Here is an 18,568-nt window from a genome sequence, read left to right on the forward strand (position 1 = left end):
AGGTATTTTATTAGAACTTGGATTGGAGAAGCAGCATCTTACAAAGCAGAAGGTGGAGCAGTATGTCATGAAACTAGATGCAGAGGCCCAGATTAAGTTCAAAGTCTTTCTCCAAAACTCTATGCAGAATCCACACACACTGTTTGTCCTAATCCATGATCACGCACACTGGGATCTAATGAGGTGAGAAAACTCGAAGTTGCTTTCTGAGAAATTATTTTTGTTCTCATTAACTCGTAAGATCAGATTTATGATTTGATTTCCTTCATCTGTTTGTGTCTTTGCTGACTTGTCTTCCCATGCATTGAATAAACATGTTTTCTTTTAAGGTCTTTCATGCTTATTCTGCATATTATATTAAGCTGTACTAGAATATTGCAGTTTTCCTTGCTCACCAGTCTTCTTTCAGCCACAGCTAATATTTTTCTGTCTAGGTGTCAGTTGCTCAAAGGAAAGCTTCCTGTGGAAGTGCACAAAATTCATTATCCTCTGGGATAATGTCAGTGTCCTCTGGGCTGTAGAATTTGCAAAACCCTCCGCAGACTAGACAACTAGTGCTGATATTTTTTAACTGATTGGAAATTTTCCACTGCCATATATATATATATTTTTTTTCTGTTGAGAATTACATCTCACGTTGACCAAGCTCCCTGTTAGTTCCCTTGCACAGCTCATTTCTTCCCTCACAGAGCACTGTTTCCTTGGCTTTTCAGCAGTCTGCCTGTTGAGAAAATAGGCAGCGTTTGCTTTCCAGCCCCTGAGGCACTAGGGAAATTGGAGAATATACTAAATTCCAGAAACAGCACCAAATTCCATCTGTCTTTGGTAACATGGTGGTGTTTCTGAAACCAGAAATGCTTGAACTTTGCTTACAAATGGAATGACAGGGTCTTGGCTTTCACACTGGTTAAGAACAAGCATTTTCACCAAACCTTTATTTTTGCTTATGTAAGGGTTTCCTATTCAATTCCTTTATATCTTACACACTTACATGAATTATTACAGCCTTTACAGCATTTATTCATGTTACATCCCTGAGTGGTAGGGATGCACCTTTATAGCTACTTAGCTCTGATATTTTTTTTCCTTTTATTTAATAAAGCTATGTAAGGGACGAATATTGAAGTGATTATTCTGTCCAAGAGGATTCATGCCCCTTTGCTGATGTCAGTTAAATGAAGTGCCTATAATAGGAATTAAATTGCTTGGGATTGCCCACATAGTCACAGCAGAGACACAAGCATTTCTGAAGGCTGAGAGGTCATGGGTAGGCACAAGCATTTTCTGGAGTTACCTACCTCTCTTTGTTGATGACAGCACCTTGCAGTGCTGAAGCTTGTACTTCATGAGACTGGCATTTGCCCTAACAATAACTAATCTTTATTGTACTAATTCTGTCACATGTGCTTTCCCCCTTCCTTTCTGCTATACTGACTTACATCTGTCGTTTTCTATCTTGTTTTTTGTAGGTAAGAATTATATTTTCTCAAGGGCAGCACTACCAATCTGGCTAAATTTAGCAGAGAAGTGTGCGATCATCAGTAACTGCCATAATGTCAGCTTCCTTTTGTCCTTTCATCTGCTGGTGACTGTAAGAGACCGGTAATTTGCTAGCTATAGAGTTAACCAGACTTAAAGAAATTTTCAGCTGCAGTGAAATAACTTTCTTTTCCCATCCTTCCACACCGCAAAATCAGGGTAAAGAATAGAGTCCTAAGTTCCTTGTACATATTCAACTTTGATTTCACATCTCCCTTGCACCAAACGCTTTGGAGAGTTTTGGGTTTCTGTTTTGCAGTGCTATGCATAGCCTTTATCCTCAGACAGAACTGTCTACAGGACTTGTTGATAGACTGTTGAACTGCAGGGAGGTGAAAGAGGCACCCAACATTGTGACACTCCACGTGACTTCCTTCCCCTATGCGCTGCAGACACAGCACACTCACATCAGCCCTTACAATGAGATCCACTGGCCTTCTTCATACAGCAATGTAAGATGAATGCTCTTAAGTGAGTTAGTCAACTTTTCATGAGTTATTTTGCGTTTATATACTTGGTGAAACTCTAGAGGCCTGATAATTTCTGTGTACAACAAATGAAGTTTGCATGGCATCCCTTATGTTCAGTCTGCATCAAGTTCTCCTTTCCCTTTGCTTCTCCTGTCATTTCTTGCTTTTTTCTTTATTCCTTTTATATCTCCTATAAACTGTAGTAACTGCTGTAAACCTTTGAGTTACATAAATGGAAACAATCTGAAAATCTGTCTCTAGTGCATTACTGCATAAATATAAGTAGATATATGAATTTTCTTCATATATTTTTACCTACATAGATCTTCTGTCTCTGTGTATGCATATATGGGGAGAGAGAAGAGAAACAGGGAAAAATGGAGTATAACTTATTTTCTCTCCAAAAATCAACTTTTTCTTTCTCTCCATGTTTTATTATGTGCCTGAATATATGTATGCTTATTATGGAATGTGACTGCAGATACCGATGATTAATCGATTGTAAATTAATAACTGGAACATCTTACATTTAGATTTTTATTGCTTCATTTCTTTTAGGGTGTAGATTTATACCATGAAAACAAGAAATACTTTGGACTGTCAGAATTCATTGAATCCACCCTCTCTGGGCATAGTATCCCACTGCTTCGGTATGACAGCTCTTTTGAAGCAATGGTCATGGCTTTGGGAAAGAGGTATGGTACAATCCTTAGTTTAATGCAGGACATTTAGGGAGTATATTCTAGAGTCTTGAATTTCTAGCTAGAAACCTGATTCTTTTTTTTTGTCTCACTGTCTCACAAATTGTTTCATTTGTTCTTATTTTATCCTTCCATCTTTTTTTAGTATGTATTTGGTTTGTAATCAGATGAACTGATTAGATAAACTTTCACACTGTTCAGCCCATATTAGTATGTGTACTTGGTTACAATAGGTACTTCTATATTACAGCAATCTAAAACTGCACTATCATGTGATTTCAAATGTGTTATTACTTTTGTCCAATATCACGTGCTGGCCTTAGCTGATATATTTTTTTTTTTGTATCATTTTTGTATACTGCACTAATAGACCACAAAGTGAAGGAGGTATATCTGTACATTTTGTGCACTTAAATCAGTGGTAAAAACTTTAGAGGATCATCCCAGCTTGAAAATATATCAACAGCTAGTTTTTCTTGGTCCCTGTGAAGCAATTCTGGAACCACTGCAAAAGGGTAATGGCACATTATGTGAGGGCATGCAACTGTGGATGATCTCATCGGAATCTGGAAGACAGGATGAATAGAATTTGCAAATTTGTATTGCTGACTGAAAGAATGAGCATGTTCACACTTATCTACTGGGATTTTCTACAGGGTGACATGGAGCTCTGATCACACACATAGGCATTTTTCTGAGCAGGCCATAGATCCTCTTTGTACTGTGCACCTGGGTTTCATTTTTATGAAAACCAGAGCAAACATTAAGACAGGGTGTACCTGGGCTTGGGAACTTGGAGTGCTCATTGAATGCTGCCTACATTATTCAGTCCTCTTGGAAAAAAGAGTGAGTTAATTCACAGCTTTAGTAAGAACACAATAGAAAAAACCCTGATGATAATGTAATGAAGAGTGCTGTTCTCATTGACAAATGTATGCATTTTGATTGATGGTATTGCTGAGTGCATTAGCAAATTTTCTAACAGCAGTAAAGTATCGATAACTTGAAGTGATGTAACATTACTGAACTACTTGCTTATTAAATCCTTACTGAGCGATAGAGAGACAATTTCCGTTCTGATTGTGAAATGAAATGTTATTGCAAGGACTATCAAAACTGTAATTTGGTGAGATTCTGTTGGACGGTAAATATGAAGGGATCTTTACAGGAGAAAATCCTGAATTTACTATATTTTGGAGAACATTAGCTTTTTCACTTTAATACTTCACTATTTAATTCACCCTTTATTTCAGGTTTCCCAGATTACACAGTGCAGTGATAAGGACTTTTGTCCTCATACAACACTACTCTGCAGCTATGATGGCAGTGTGTGGTCTTTCTCAGATGAAGAATTACACCTCAGTTGAGACTCTGGAAATCACCCAAAACCTAATAAACTCTTCAAGACAATGTCCTAGTGGTCATGGCCTCATGGTAGTGTTGAGAATTCCATGTACCCCACTGGCTGCAGTGGCATATGAACGTCTGTATAATGTAAGGGAAAGACTAGCCCTTGAAGATAACTTTGAAATAATCTTGGGAAATCCTAATTCTGGAATCACTATAGGGAAGCACTTTGTGGAGCAACTAAAGGTAACTTGCAGAATGACATATACCGGGAAGATTCATGAGATGGGTAGATGGGGAGACTTTATTGGTGAGAGATATGGTCGTGAGCTGAAGTGTGTTTCTTACTAGAAAAACTCAAAACTACTGTAAGGAGCACAACTTTTGTCTTTAGACAAATCATCTGTGATTCTTTTACTGTCCTACCAATGGTTACATTCCTGTTACTCAGTTGAATATTAACTGATAGAGCTAGAACTTGGCTTCCCACAGCAACCTTCCCAAACAGCTGAACTGCTTTTAAATAAAACTGTCACTGTCTTCTCACAAAGTCATTGTTGCGCTGAAAGTTTTTCTTCAGTGATCAGCTAAGATTTATATTATTCTTCTCACCAGCAGATGGCATGAAGACACCAAACTGGTGATTCTGGCTACCAGTCTGGAATTAACAGCTGGGGACTTCATTCTTTCTGGACCATGTGTTGTTTCAAAAATTCAGTTATACCCTTTAGGTCCAGAATCTTTGGTCATCCATGTAACAAAAGGCTCTGATACTTTCTTTCTCTTCATAAAATTACATCTGATCGCTAAAGCAAAACTGTGTATTACACTCTGTTCTGTGCCTAATTTGATGTGTTAGACAGTCATTTCATATCCAGGGCCTAATTCTCACCTTACTATGTTATGAATAACTTTTTCTGAAAAATCAGTATTCTGAATCACATCCCATTTGTCTTACCAGACATGCACAGTAGTGGTAATAAATGTACAAATGGCAGAAGCTGAACTATCATACTCTTGTTCCTGCTGTGTATTCCTTATCTGTAGGTCAGTCTCACAGCAGAAAGTATTGGCTGGTGTGAGTAAAGCAGTATAGTCTGATGCTGAACATTCGAATGACAGACGTAGTTATCAAATTTCTCATTACACTATTAGGAAAACTGACAACTTTGGTGAAGAGCAGGAGGTTTCAGAGGATATTAAGTGAGGACAGTGTAATGTGCATGTTCAATACTTCCAGCTTCCTGCTATTCCTCTAAGGTGAAATAGCCGCATTCCTTGCTCATTTCCCTCCTTGGACTCAAATATCTGTAATTTATCTACCACAGGAAGCAATCCCTTCTCTCCTCAGAAGCTCCTACTCATCTTAATTGCCTGATGTACCATATCCACTCTATCCATGTATGCCCTAGTGTTATGCAGCTGGGAGCCTAGGAGACTTTTCAGACCAGAACATACTGTCCTGATCTCCTCAGGTTTACATCAGGCAGATTGCTACCTGTATCTCTTTAGGAATTGTGCAATCTACCTGTGTTGAAATTGGCTCTGCCGTCTGGCTTACTTTGGTGAAACATCCATCCATAGTACAAATCAATTCATACAATGGATGTTAAAATGTGTTTTCACTTGTGCCATATCCATATGTTCAATAGTGTCTCTTACGCAGGTCTGGCAGAAAATTGAAGATGTAGATTGGAGGCCGCAGACCTATTTAGAACTTGAAGGTTTGCCCTGTATATTAATATTTAGTGGTATGGATCCACAAGGGGAGTCTTTACCACGGTAAGTAGATCTGGTATTTTCTCAGTGGGAGTTTTTTTATCTGCTGCTTATTGAATGGCTAAAAAATTAACTGTTTAAATACTTGTGGGGAAGAAAACAGATTTAAGTGTCAAGATGCTTCTTTTTCATTTTTTTTGTATTTTTTTATATTATAAACAGAAAATATTATTAGTAATAATCTCCTGCTTATAGCAAGTTATTACTTAAAATATTATGAGTTGTCCTGGTATAAGGGTACGTAAAAAAGAAGTATCTATAGCTACTTTAGATACCTCAAGGTAGCTGAGATATCTGCAGGATACTGGTATATATCCAACAAGATATGTGGAAAGGTCCATGCCTTCTGTGGTTGAAGCTGGAAGGCAAACAAGGTGCCCCAGGATGACCAAAATAACATTAAATGCTTTTGTTTCTTCAGTTGAATCCAAAATGATACTTTTTTTCCTATGCTGATGTTCAGTGCACCAGATTAAACTGCTTAACTGGATTAAGAATAATAAAACTGTATGCACCGTAATGGAAAACTTATTAAACACCAAAGATCTACCTTGTTCTATCTCATACATTGTTTAAGCAGATCATAAAAAATATTCCCTATTGGCTGTGTCTGGAAAAGAAATAGAGTACAATAAGTTTTCATACTATCTCATCTGTTTCTCTCCAGATCACTGCGATATTGTGACCTACGTTTAATAAATTCATCTTCTTTAGTAAGGACAACGTTGGAGCAAGAGCTTGGTTTGGCAGCATACTTTGTGAGCTCAGAAATTCACACCGAGAAAGCAGTTGTGAATGATGTGTTAGAAAGTGACCCAGAGAAACTAAGCAGCACTGATAATGAAGATGAAGAAATAGCAACAGAAGGTACTGCTACTAGTGATAATAAGAGGTGTAAAGTAATTGAGTTGTATTAAAAAATACATTTGATATATTAGAAAAATGTGATATATTAGAAACTTAGGAATGAGGGTTTCAGGTTCTCCTGTGTATTGTCTGTCTGTGAATTCAAATTGAAATGGTGGAGTTGGAGAGGTTATCATTTCTTAAGAGAGGCCTACTTTAGGTATGATGAATATTTCTGTCCATTTAGTTGAAGTAAGTTGGTGTAATTTGAGTCAAAGTTGCACTGAGGTTAGGCATCTGAGTTATAAGACTACTCTCCTGGTCTGTAAAGTATGGTATGTTCCTGTGGAGTCCAATTTAGAACATTGGCTAAGATGACAGACTTAGTGCAGTGCTTTTTGTCTCTTTATTATGGCTAAACTGCATGGAAACAAGCATTTTGACATAGAAGCCCAAGTTAGGAACCTCAAGCAAACATCCTTGAGGGCTAGGTATAGACTTTCATCATCAAAAGCTGAGATATAATTTATCCATAAAGCTGTACTGTAATGGGTAGGAGGTAGATCATAATGCACTGAAAAAAAAGAGCTCTTTGTCAGTTGGTTTCACCAACACTGGATTGGTATGAAAGGTAAAACACAGTTGTGACATGCCAGCTCCTGGCAGCAGAATTGATTTTGTAAGTCTACTGAAGTTCAGCATAATTAGATTATTTTATAGGCTACCCCAATGCTGCGTGGTAGGAAGACATTGAAAACACTGTCAGAATGAGGACAGAATTCAGACAAGTCATAGAATCATGGCTTAGGTTGGAAGGAACTTTTAAGACCATCCAGTTCCACCCCCCTGCCATGGGCAGGGTTGCCACACAGCAGATCTGGCTGCCCAGGGTCCCATCCAAACTTGTATGTTCTTCCTTATTTCAGCAATATAGCCATCACTTCTTACAGGCTTACTTTAATTATATTTTGTTTTTGTGTTCTCCTGCTGCTATTCATGAAACAGGTTCTACTTCAGAAAGGAGAAGTCCGATGAAAAGAGAAAGATCTCATTCCCATGACTCTGCATCTTCATCTCTCTCTTCAAAAGCTTCCAGTAAGTCCTTAAGTTTAACTCTATTAAGCTACATTTAGGATAGAAAAGAGACCTTTTGTTCAGATTAGAGAAAGAATAAAAAGGTGTAAATCACTCAGCTTTTGACAGGGCCTATTTTAATGAGATAACTATAGATAGCTTCTAAAAAAATAATTTAGAATCAGGCTTCTTAAATATAAGAAGTAAGATGATTTCTTGCTTGGAAAGTAATCATAGGACATGGTACCTAAAACAGGCACTTCTTCAATGTGTGACACTTAGGTATGAATGCTCAGTTAGTACTGAGTCTGTTCACTGAAGCTATGACAGCTTATAAAGAAGAAAACACACCTCACCATTTTAAGCAATCTTTTAAAAATCCATACCCACAACCACTTTAATATTTAAAATGTTTTTGCTTCTTTAGAGTTAGTCTGTTCTTCAGTTCTGCCGGGTCTATGTGGCCCGTGTGTGGATTTGTGGCCTGAATTTGCCTGTGATTAAATAAATCTTTTTTTTCTTTTTCTTTTCCTTTCTCCTTGTGCTCTGGGATACTGATATTCTGCAGGATGTTACAGTGGTTTCTTGAAACCATTCCTACTGCTGATGGTATTTTTATCTTCATTGCTAATGTCATTTGATGGCTGCTTTGGATTAATATATGCGACTAGGATCTCTTACCATTTCTTGAGACCAAGAGAAACTACTTTTTTAATAGTTCAAACTGTGTGTTGCTTTTTTTTTTTTTTTTTTTTTTTTTTTGAGAGCAAAGACTTTTGTTTCCACTAGGAATGGAAAGCTATTTTTATCTATGTCTAGCTTCAGAGAGATATTCTTATTAACCACTAGGAGACTGATTCCTGAACCAGTTTTCAGTCTGCTCTGAGGATTGCACAGTCTTTGCATCTCCTTTTTGGAGGTCATTGAGATTAAAGATCCTCAGAACAACTTAAAACGAAGTCTTAAACTCTCAAGAAACCATAATAGTTAAAGAATATAAATAAAAGTACACCACTTTCAGAGAATTGGCAAAGAGCTATGAGGTATATCTACGTGACGGTCAAGACCAGTCTTGGTGAGTTCAGTTTGTGCTCTGAGCTGACCAAAAGCTCTGTGCATGAGTTCATAGCACCAGTCTTGAGAGTTGGGTTATACTGTGTCAGGCTAAGAGTTTTAATGACACAAACATGAGTGTGGAATCAGAGCTGACTCAGAGCTGAGGACTGTCTCTAAATGGCAGTCTGTGTGGACATTTCTGTAGTCTGATGGGGTAAGAACCCGTGAGTACTTATTTTCTTACATCCTTTTAAACAAAAGTTTTCATAATTTTATAGTGATCTTGAGTGATGAGGGTATCTGATGAACTTCTGACTCAAAAAGGGAATGGATGAGGGAAGGACAGGTCAATCACACCTTTCCTATGAACATAAGTTCTTGGAAAGGTGCTTGCTGCTTTTAGACAAGTACTCCCAACTAATCTCATTAAGACTCTGTATGAGTAAGTTGAAAGATAGCAAAAACAGGGGTGGGGTTGCATTATTTGACAGGTACTGTATCTAAATAATTTTTCAGTGTTTCACCGTGTCATTGACTAGCTGGGATTATTGCACTGTATTGAAATGTAATTTTTCTTTTAGTTACAGCATTCTGCAGCGAGCCATCTCCTCCTTTAGTAACAGCAGGAGACAGAGCAAAATCCCCCCACCAAGTCCTACAAGTCCTAAGTAACAGCACTGAAGAAACTACAAATAACCATGAAAGGCAGAGGCAGAAAGTAGACAAGGGGGCACAAACAACAATCAGCAAACACTTACCACCGGGAAATGAACAACTTGATACAAAACAAAACATAAAAAGTACCCAAATTTCCATCACCTCCTCATCTTCCTCACCTTTCTCTTCCTCTTCTTCCTCCTCTGCACCTACTCATAACTCCTTCATCTTACAGACCTCTCAATGCTCCATGACTAAATCATCAAAACAGCCTCCCATAGTTTTCCTGCCCAAACTGGTTTATGACATTATTACCTCTACGGACAGCAGTGGACTTCCCAAATCATCTTCCCTCTTGCCTTACCACTCTGTGATGTGGGCAAGTTCTTTTCGTCCTCTTATGAGTAAGATGATGACTTGCACAGAGCAGTCTCTATACTACCGCCAATGGACAGTGCCCAAGCCAATCCATATGGACTACAACAATAGAAATGAGGGCAGAATGGACACCTTTCACCCAAGGAGGCTGCTGCTGAGTGGGCCACCACAGGTGTGTAATAAAAGCAAGGTATTATCATTCATTTATTTTGTTTAATTTTAGCATAATCTACAGAAATAGATTAGTTATTATTATTCGTACTTTAAACATTTTTTACGTGGAGAGTAAGTTATTTATATTTTATTTCCTTATTTCCTAACTCCCTTCTAGTAAAATGATCTTTCATTCCTTACTGTTAATTTGTGTTCAAAGACAGTGAATCTGGAGCAATATTCATTTTCTGTCAGTATCTTTCCATTAAAATGTTTTAAAAGATAACTTGCTCAGAAGATAGATTTCCTGCACCATTTCTGTTTGTCAAAGATGAAGCATTTACATTTTAAATCACAATCAATGATCAGACAAAACTACTTTCCCGGGAGCAATCTGAAGATAGCCGGAAGTTTGCAGTTGAGGTATTTTCAGTTTCCTCCGCGTGACAGACAGAAATATAGAAGCTATTGTAGACAGCACATGCAAGAAGGCCTGTTCATCTTTAGCAGAGCTTTATTTACAAGGTGAACGGCTAACCAAAGCTTTTAAATTTCTTTCAAAATATGCATGAAAATGTGTATTGTTCTAGGAAGTTCCTTCCTTGTCTTTTAAATTCTCTGAGAATGTTTAACGCTTATGTCTGAGCAAGTCGTCTCCTATTTCAATGCACATGTTACATACTAAGTCTGATACTGTGCCTCTCATATTCTGCTGAAGTACCAAGCAACAAGACCACATGCCTATGAGCATATTTACATCACATGAACATCAGAAGTCAGAAAGGATAAATCCAAAGTAAAAATTCATGTTTCCTGTTATTCTAGCATCAACAAAAAGAATTTATCTAAAGATAGTTACCTGCCTTAACTTGCAATATGATCCACCCATTTTATGCCCATCAACTGAAAAAGGAAACTATATATTGCTATTTATTAAATATTTTTTTCCATAGTACAACCAAATGTATATTGCAGAAGAGCATAAATGGGTTTTTCATACTGAAACTTCCTGCAAATATTACTGTACTGTGTAAAGGATTCAGAAAGTACTCTGATTAGAAGTTATACAATACTCTCAATTCCTTTAATATAAATCTCCTATGTTTGCCAAAGATTGAGATGTGACATGATCAAGAAAATGAATGTTATATTAACGTGCAGTCCAAAAAATAACGCATTCTGGAGCAGTTTGTTGACATTCATCTCTAAGAAAAACATAAGCTATGACAATTTTTCATAGAATTTTATATGTATACACATCACAACTCACAAAGAGACTATTCCCAAAGACACACTAAAAATTCAGATTTAGTGATATGTAAATACTGCTTTAGTATGCATCTGATCATAAAACATATGGTTTAGGGTCTCAAATGTAAACCTGTGTTTCTCAGAAGAGTCATTCGGAGACTTCTGAGAGCATGCTACACATCTGTCAGAAGGATTTGTTATTTAACACATGACGTGACATTTAGCTAATTATATTGAGACAAGCAGCTTGCTTACTCATTAGCTCCCTAACATGGTATATGGTATTCACCACCTCTCACTATGAAGTGAAACTCTTTTTCAAATATGGAATAGAGCTCCTGTAGGCCCTCTGTACAGCAGTGAATGTCACCTTTAATATCACTTTCTTTACATGAAATTCTGTCCTTTCTCCAGCTATCTGGAGAAGCTGGCAGCCCATGGTTTGGTCAAGTACACTCTTTGCTGGATAAAGGACTGGCTGGAGGGCTGAGCCTTGAAAGTGATGGTGAATGGAATTAAATCCAGCCGGTGATTGATCCCCAGGGGTTGGTATTTCAGCCTATCTTGTTCAATATATGTCACCGTCCCTGGAGATGTTCAAGAAACGTTTAGATATAGCGTTGGGAGACATGGTTTAGTGGGGTTGTTGGTGGTGGGTGGATGGTTGGACTAGGTGATCTTGTAGGTCTTTTCCAACCTAGCTAATTCTATGATTCTATGATTCTATAAATATCTTTATTGATGACCTGGATGAGAGGATTGAATGCATCCTCAGTAAGTTAGCAGACAACACCAAGCTGGAGGGAAGTGTTGATTTGCCTTAGGGTGGGAAGGCCCTTCTGGTGGGAAGGCCCTTCTGAGGGATCTGGACAGGTTGGACTGATGGTCTGAGGCCAATGGGATGAAGTTCAACAAGACCAAGTGTTGGGTCCTGCACTTTGGTCACAGCCCCAGGCAACGCTACAGCCTAGGGGCAGAGTAGCTGAAAAGTTGCACAGAGGAAAAGGATCTGGAAGTGCTGGTCAACACTAGTCTAAACATGAGCCAGAAGTGGGCCCGGGTGGCGAAGAAGGCCAGTGGCATCCTGGTTTGTATCAGAAATAGTGCAGTCAGCAGGAGCAGGGAGCTGATCCGTCTGTACTCAGATGGAGTCCCTCTGTACTCAGCTCTGATGAGGCCACACCTTGAGTACTGTGATCAGTTTTGGGCCTCTCACTACAAGAAGGATATCAAGGTCCTGGAGAATGTCCAGAAAAGGGCAGTGAATCTGTTGAGGGGTCTGAATGAGGAGCGGCTGAGGTAACTGTGATTGTTTAGTCTGGAGAAGAGGAGGCTCAGAGGAGACCTTATTGCTCTCAAGAACTCTGTGAAAGGCGGTTGTGGTGAGATGGGAGTCAGCCTCTTTTCTTGCATAACTAGTGACAGGACAAGAGGGAATGGTCTCAAGTTTGCTCAAGGCATTGCTTAGTGAGTGTGAGCAAGTATCATAGGTATGGGTAGAAATGTACAACATTGAACAAAATGCCTGTCAGGAAGTCTAAATTCACTGAAATATTTTTCTTAGAAACATTTATCTTAAAGTTCTCCAAACTGCAGATGAAAATTTTGTACCACTGTTTTTATAACTGAATATGACAAACCTAGAACTAGTATTTTCCATAGGCGTGGAAGCTGCTCATGATCTGTAAGTAACTGCCTATGCTTGATCGCAGAAGTTCTCTCAGGGAATGAAAAACATCTTAAGACATTTCCTGAGGAAGAAAACTCCTGCCCATACTGTTTGGGTCTCCTCTCCTCTTACTAAAATTTTATTACAATGGGCTTAAATGCCTTTCTTCTAATGTAATAAAGGTATTAGGGAAATATTTAATGTATCTTTTGTTAGCTGTCTTTTAGCAGAACATAGCAAGTGGAAACAAGGAGAAGACCCAGCACCATTTGACCAGCTGTCTGTGGACCATCAGCATATTTTCTGTGAATCAACACTGGTTCGCAGACCACAGTCTGAAAACCACTGCTGTGGTATGTGAAGAACTATCTCACCTGGAAATTAAAGTAGAAAAGCCTTATGGAATTATTTCCCCTTTTGCCATATTACTCCAAATGTGAAGATTGATATCAGATGGTACTTTCTAGAAACATGAGAATAATAAAGTACTTCAACAAAACAAAACCTGATTACTCTTAGACCTGCTGTGACAGCACCTTTGGATGACCTTTTTATGAATAAGCATGAAGACATGAATCTAATTTTTCTGACTGGATTCTCTCAGTCTCCGCTTCTTAGTTTGTTTTCAGTTGATTATAGATATCTATGGAAAGTACAGTTCAGTGGTCAAAGTCTTTAAACGGCTGTCCACTCCTGTAGGCACTGTGGGTCTTTGACACAAAAGATGGACCTTCGTTTCTCTGGAATTTTCTGTGGGAAGAATTTGAATTCATGTTTTCTCCTCTTGCTCTTGTATAGCTACAATCTTCATGAATGTAGAACAGCAGAGTAAACATGTTCTTAGTATCTCACCAAATCATGCCTTGCATTTAGGATGAAAATAGAAACCAAAATACTATATCTTGGCAGGATCCACCTTCCTTATTTATTGGAAATTTTCACAAAATATGAGATTTTTGCAACTTAGTCTTCTGTGATTTTCTTCTTCAAAGTCTAATTCATCAGACTTCTGTCTTCCAAATTTAGATAGCCAGAAACAAATTAGAGTAATACTTCAATTATTTGGAAATGTATGACCCCCAGGTGACTTATCCTGCTTGCGGCATCTCTTTGCAGATGCCCCAAATAACTGATCCAAAAGAAGGGTGGTAACAGATGTGACAAGAACTCTTTGGAGAGATCTGGAAGCTGCGTGTAATGACAGATCCTCAGTACTTTCAAACAAGCAAAGACACCCTGTGCAGTTCCATTTGGTCAGAGATGGCACATAAAAAAACAATCTTATTGAATTTAAAGGCACATTTACCTATCTGAGCATGCTATAAATTCAGATTTTTGAAGTTCTTCCCTTCTGGAGAAAACATTGATTGTCAATAGAAAGTCATTTTTCTTTTGAATCTTTTGCTCCGTAAATGAACTGAGAAAAGTGTTCTGTATTTCACAAACTTATTTCTTCAGCAGAAAATGCAGGCAAATACATGTGTGAGGGGAGTCAAATTAAGAATGTTGCAATGTGTTCAGCTTGGGTTCTCTGCCTGCAGAGAAACAGCCTGAAAATGAGAGACTCCTGCCCATTCCCACCAGCATTTTCCATTCAGTGCTGCTAATATCTAGCAGTTCCTAAAGCTCATAGTACTGTAGTGGACGGTTTCCAGGTGACAGATAATAAGATTAGGTAAGATGTGATGCATGGAATATGAAAAGTGCATATGTTTTAGTTTCCTGGTCAGGGACCAATATTTTTAGTCCTGTTGTTTACAACATTTTCGATTTGTGACCCTACTGCTTTGTAAATTCGAATCAATAGGCAATTGCTACCTTTCTCCTAAGTACCACTTAGAGTTAGCCTGCTGACCCCAGATGTGTTGTTGAAAACCACTGGCGAAAACCTCTTTCCTGAGGGAAAGAAAAATAAATGTTTTTGATAGAACAAGTTTTAAATGGTTACTGAAAGGGAAAAGTAAGGCTTTCAGCCTGTTGACAATTCTAAGTATATACTTCAAACAGATTAGGAATGACAGCTGCGTACTTTTGACTCTCATTTCTTCAAACTTAGGGAGCTCTTAATCTGTCAGGCCACCTAATGTTTAATCAAAGGATGGTGGGAGGCACTTAAAAAGAATATGTTCATAATGGCATAGAAATGTAATCTCAGCTATGAAAAAATGTAGAAAATGCATTCTAATACAACAAAGTAAGATCAAGTTTGCCACAAATGTGGAGAATGAAGAAGATCAGCTATTCCAGTGAAGCTTACAGCCTTGTTCCAAGGTCAGTAGAAAGATTCTCATGAGTCTCCGTGGATTTTATATGAAAACTCAGACTGGGAACTAGAAACACCTTGTTTGTGGGTCCATGCTCTAATAAAAAGTAACTTTTTCCTATATTACCCCTGGACAATATGGAGTTGTGTGCTAACACGTGGTCTATGGGCTTATTTTGCCCTCTATGGGCTTATTTTGCCCTCAGGGAAAGGGGCACCCTTTTCAACCCTTGCCCAACATCCATTCAAGTGCAATCTGATTTACTAAAAGTAACAGGCATGAACTTTGACAAAAGCAAATGTTTACTTGCTCTTGTTTCATCTTCAAAGACACAAGTGTTGAGAGAAAATGGAAAAACTACTTGAAATATGGAAAATATTAAATCCAATACTGTTTTTAGTAGTTCAGTACACCATGTTGCTGACGTACCCCAGCAGTAATGGCAGTGAAAGCTGGAGTTTGAATACAGTACTAATGTAGATGTATTTCAAAATCTGATACAACTACCTGAGAACAGACAGTTGCAGAAGGAGAATATGTCATAACTGATCTACATGTTAACTTCACTCGGTATTCTCCTGTGAGAATGAAACGAGTTTGCAGGTCTCTTTTTTTTCTCATATAAACCCTTTCTGTACTGCTTCCTTTTAAAGTGTAACAGCATTATTTCCTTGTGGTCATCAATAAACTTTATATGGAAGACACAGAGCAATTAACTGAGTAAAACGTTGGCTGTGGCTGAAAAAGCTATACAAGGATAACAAACCAATTCGGTATAATGAAGAGAAAATACATATTTTGTGTTTGTAAGGTAAAAACAAAAGTTTAAAGTAACAATCTTAAGGTAATTTTAAAACAAGCTTTTAACAGGTAACTTGAAAACAGTGGAAGGAAAATAATATCTTTTCAGCAAAAGAGGTGGAACAACGCATTATCATGTATGCCATGTCCTTAGGGAGTGGATGTGGCCTGGACAAGTTCTCCAGTAGAGGTTTGACGCTTCTTTCTTCAGAATGCTTCAACAGTACTCAGTGTGCTGATGAATTGTGCAAATATGAAGGAGTTGAAGTAATTCTTTTGTTATTTTACATCAAGTGGATTGTTTATAAAACATTTTATGAGCTTATGTGGATTTCTAAGAGTTCATTGCCAATGTAGCAACTGTAAGAGAGAGAAAATTCAAGTTTGCTGTCTTATAATTAGATCTGCGATACAAAATGCATTTTCCAAACTAATTTCCTGCATGAAGAGCACAAAAGCATCGAGCACTTAAGCATGTCATTAATGGTTAGGAATGTGAAAGTATAGGGATATGCAAACACTAAATATTAATATTTGGTTTCACTTCAGCTGCAATTTCTAGATGAAAATGAAAGTTTTGTATTTTCTGATTTGTATGTTTACAGATAGGGAAAACAGGTGCCTATCTTCAGTTCCTCAGTATTTTGTCCAGAATGCTGATCAGGCTGACAGAAGTGGACGTTTATGATGAGGAAGAAATCAACATTAGTAAGTTCTTGTTATAAATGATATAAATAAATATAAATATAACTTATTTCTGGAGAATTTAGAAACTTGTTATGTTAATTCAAGCAGTAGTTTTTCTGCATGTTCTATACTGTTCACCTTTGCAATTAATTTAGATTGTTGAAATATTTTTAGATTTTTTTGTGATCTTCAACTGATACTTAAGAACATTTTAGAATTTCACTCATCATTTAGATTTTAGCCTTCCTCTCAGTAAGAAAACCACATACCTCTGTTTTTCTTGGAAAATAACTAACAGCATTTATGTATATTAAATTATATCCAGCCATTGTTTTTAAGTTCAAAATTGGAATGAACTTTTGAGGTAAACTCTGTAAAAAAATCAGTGAAACTCTGATACATTTGCATTGCCAGAAGCAACGTTATTTTTTCTAAATATGTAAGACCACTTGAAGAAGAAAACATTTCCTGCTTTCTAATGGCTAATTTTAGTCTAAAATTTTAAAATTATGATTTACTCTCTCTCTCCTATTTCCAGATATATTTCTGACACTCAGCCACAGTAATTATGGATCAGTTGCACAGAGAAATTATAGAATAATTGAATGGCTTAGGTGGGGAGCCCAGGGTTTGATAGGAGGGCAGCTACATGGCCACTGAGTTCAGGCTGAGCGGGAATCTAGGGAGATTTGGTAACCTTACCGGAACACCAAGCTCTGATGTTGTTAGCAACCAACACGGCAAGTTAAATCAACATGAAATCACAAGCGAAAGCAGAGTGCCATAAGGAAAGAGGAGCATGGAGTAGTGTCTGTGCTTCAAAATCACAGCCTGACTTATGCCACATTAGCTTCACTCAGCAGATGACATCTTTTCATGATGTTACTATGCTTTTGTCAAAAAATATAGCTCTGAGCAAAGTAGTTGTGCAAAATAATATGCCAAATTTAAAAGCTGGTTTAGAGGTTTACGCAGATTAAGGGTTTATGTAGGTATGAGGAATACTGAATGTAATGCCCTTCTATTGGAATTTCACCATCTAATTAATTCCATCTGAGTTCATATTTACTTTGGATTTTACCTATTGTAAATAATCATTTAGTACTCATAGACATTGAGTTATAGCTCTTTACAATAGCTGGCAACTGATCCCCAAACTGAACACTTCACTACTTTCATCCTCTTGACAAAAGTAAAAAAGTATTTCATTAGGATTAGTGTGCATATGTTTGTTTGCTTGCTCGTTTGTTTTATGTCAATTTGCCTGTTTCAAAAAAAAACCTGATTTCAGTGCCTTTGGTCTTATTACTAGAAGGGGCATTTGACTTTAACTCTGCATGGTACTTAACACTCAGTTTCTGAAATGGACTTTCTTTTCCCTGATGAGAATAAGTATTTTTTCTCCTCTCAGTTCACAAATGTGCTGTGGAAAGGCTGCAAATGTCTGGATACAGGTAGATCAACCTTACTAGCAGTTTAAATATTGTTTTCATTATAAATTAAAAGCCAAAATTGCAGTGAGATATGAGGTACATTTGTTCAAAGCTGCACCTCTTTATGCATAATAGTATCTTCATCAGGATAATTAAAGAGAAAACGATGCAAGAATTGTATGCACAGCAACGTATTCTATAATAATATAAGGAATATTTACAATTATAATTCCATTAATTTTTATTTTTCAATAATTTAATAGACATAAAAGAAGAATCAGATCAATGCTACCATCAGCCTGGAGATACATGGCCAGATTTGGAGACATTTAAGGAGATCCCTTTTGACTATACTATCCATGACCCAAAATATGAAGATGCAAGTCTGATTTGTTCCAAGCTTCAGACTGTAAACAGTGAAGGTTAGAATTTGAAAAATCTAGAATGGTACACATACATATAT

The 18,568-nt window shown here is 37.4% G+C and overlaps 1 protein-coding gene across 4 annotated transcripts in view; it reads left to right on the plus strand.

The window, feature by feature from the left end:
• Nucleotides 1-18,568, plus strand: part of GREB1 (growth regulation by estrogen in breast cancer 1) — an 88,457-nt gene that overhangs the window by 55,006 nt on the left and 14,883 nt on the right. The window contains exons 17-26 of one of the 4 annotated variants that reach the window (XR_002436865.1): nucleotides 3-183; nucleotides 1,799-1,991; nucleotides 2,568-2,704; nucleotides 3,964-4,303; nucleotides 5,724-5,839; nucleotides 6,504-6,703; nucleotides 7,688-7,777; nucleotides 9,394-10,019; nucleotides 13,137-13,273; nucleotides 16,591-16,693. Coding sequence is in view for 3 of the 4 variants with exons in the window: in XM_021391756.1 (XP_021247431.1) it covers nucleotides 3-183; nucleotides 1,799-1,991; nucleotides 2,568-2,704; nucleotides 3,964-4,303; nucleotides 5,724-5,839; nucleotides 6,504-6,703; nucleotides 7,688-7,777; nucleotides 9,394-10,037; nucleotides 16,591-16,693; nucleotides 18,369-18,527 (2,163 nt within the window). In the remaining variant the exon portion in view is untranslated. The other 3 variants (XM_021391755.1, XM_021391756.1, XM_021391757.1) reach the window with 3 other exon arrangements.

This window comes from Numida meleagris, chromosome 3 (assembly GCF_002078875.1).
Source record: "Numida meleagris isolate 19003 breed g44 Domestic line chromosome 3, NumMel1.0, whole genome shotgun sequence".
Classification (NCBI taxonomy): domain Eukaryota; kingdom Metazoa; phylum Chordata; class Aves; order Galliformes; family Numididae; genus Numida; species Numida meleagris.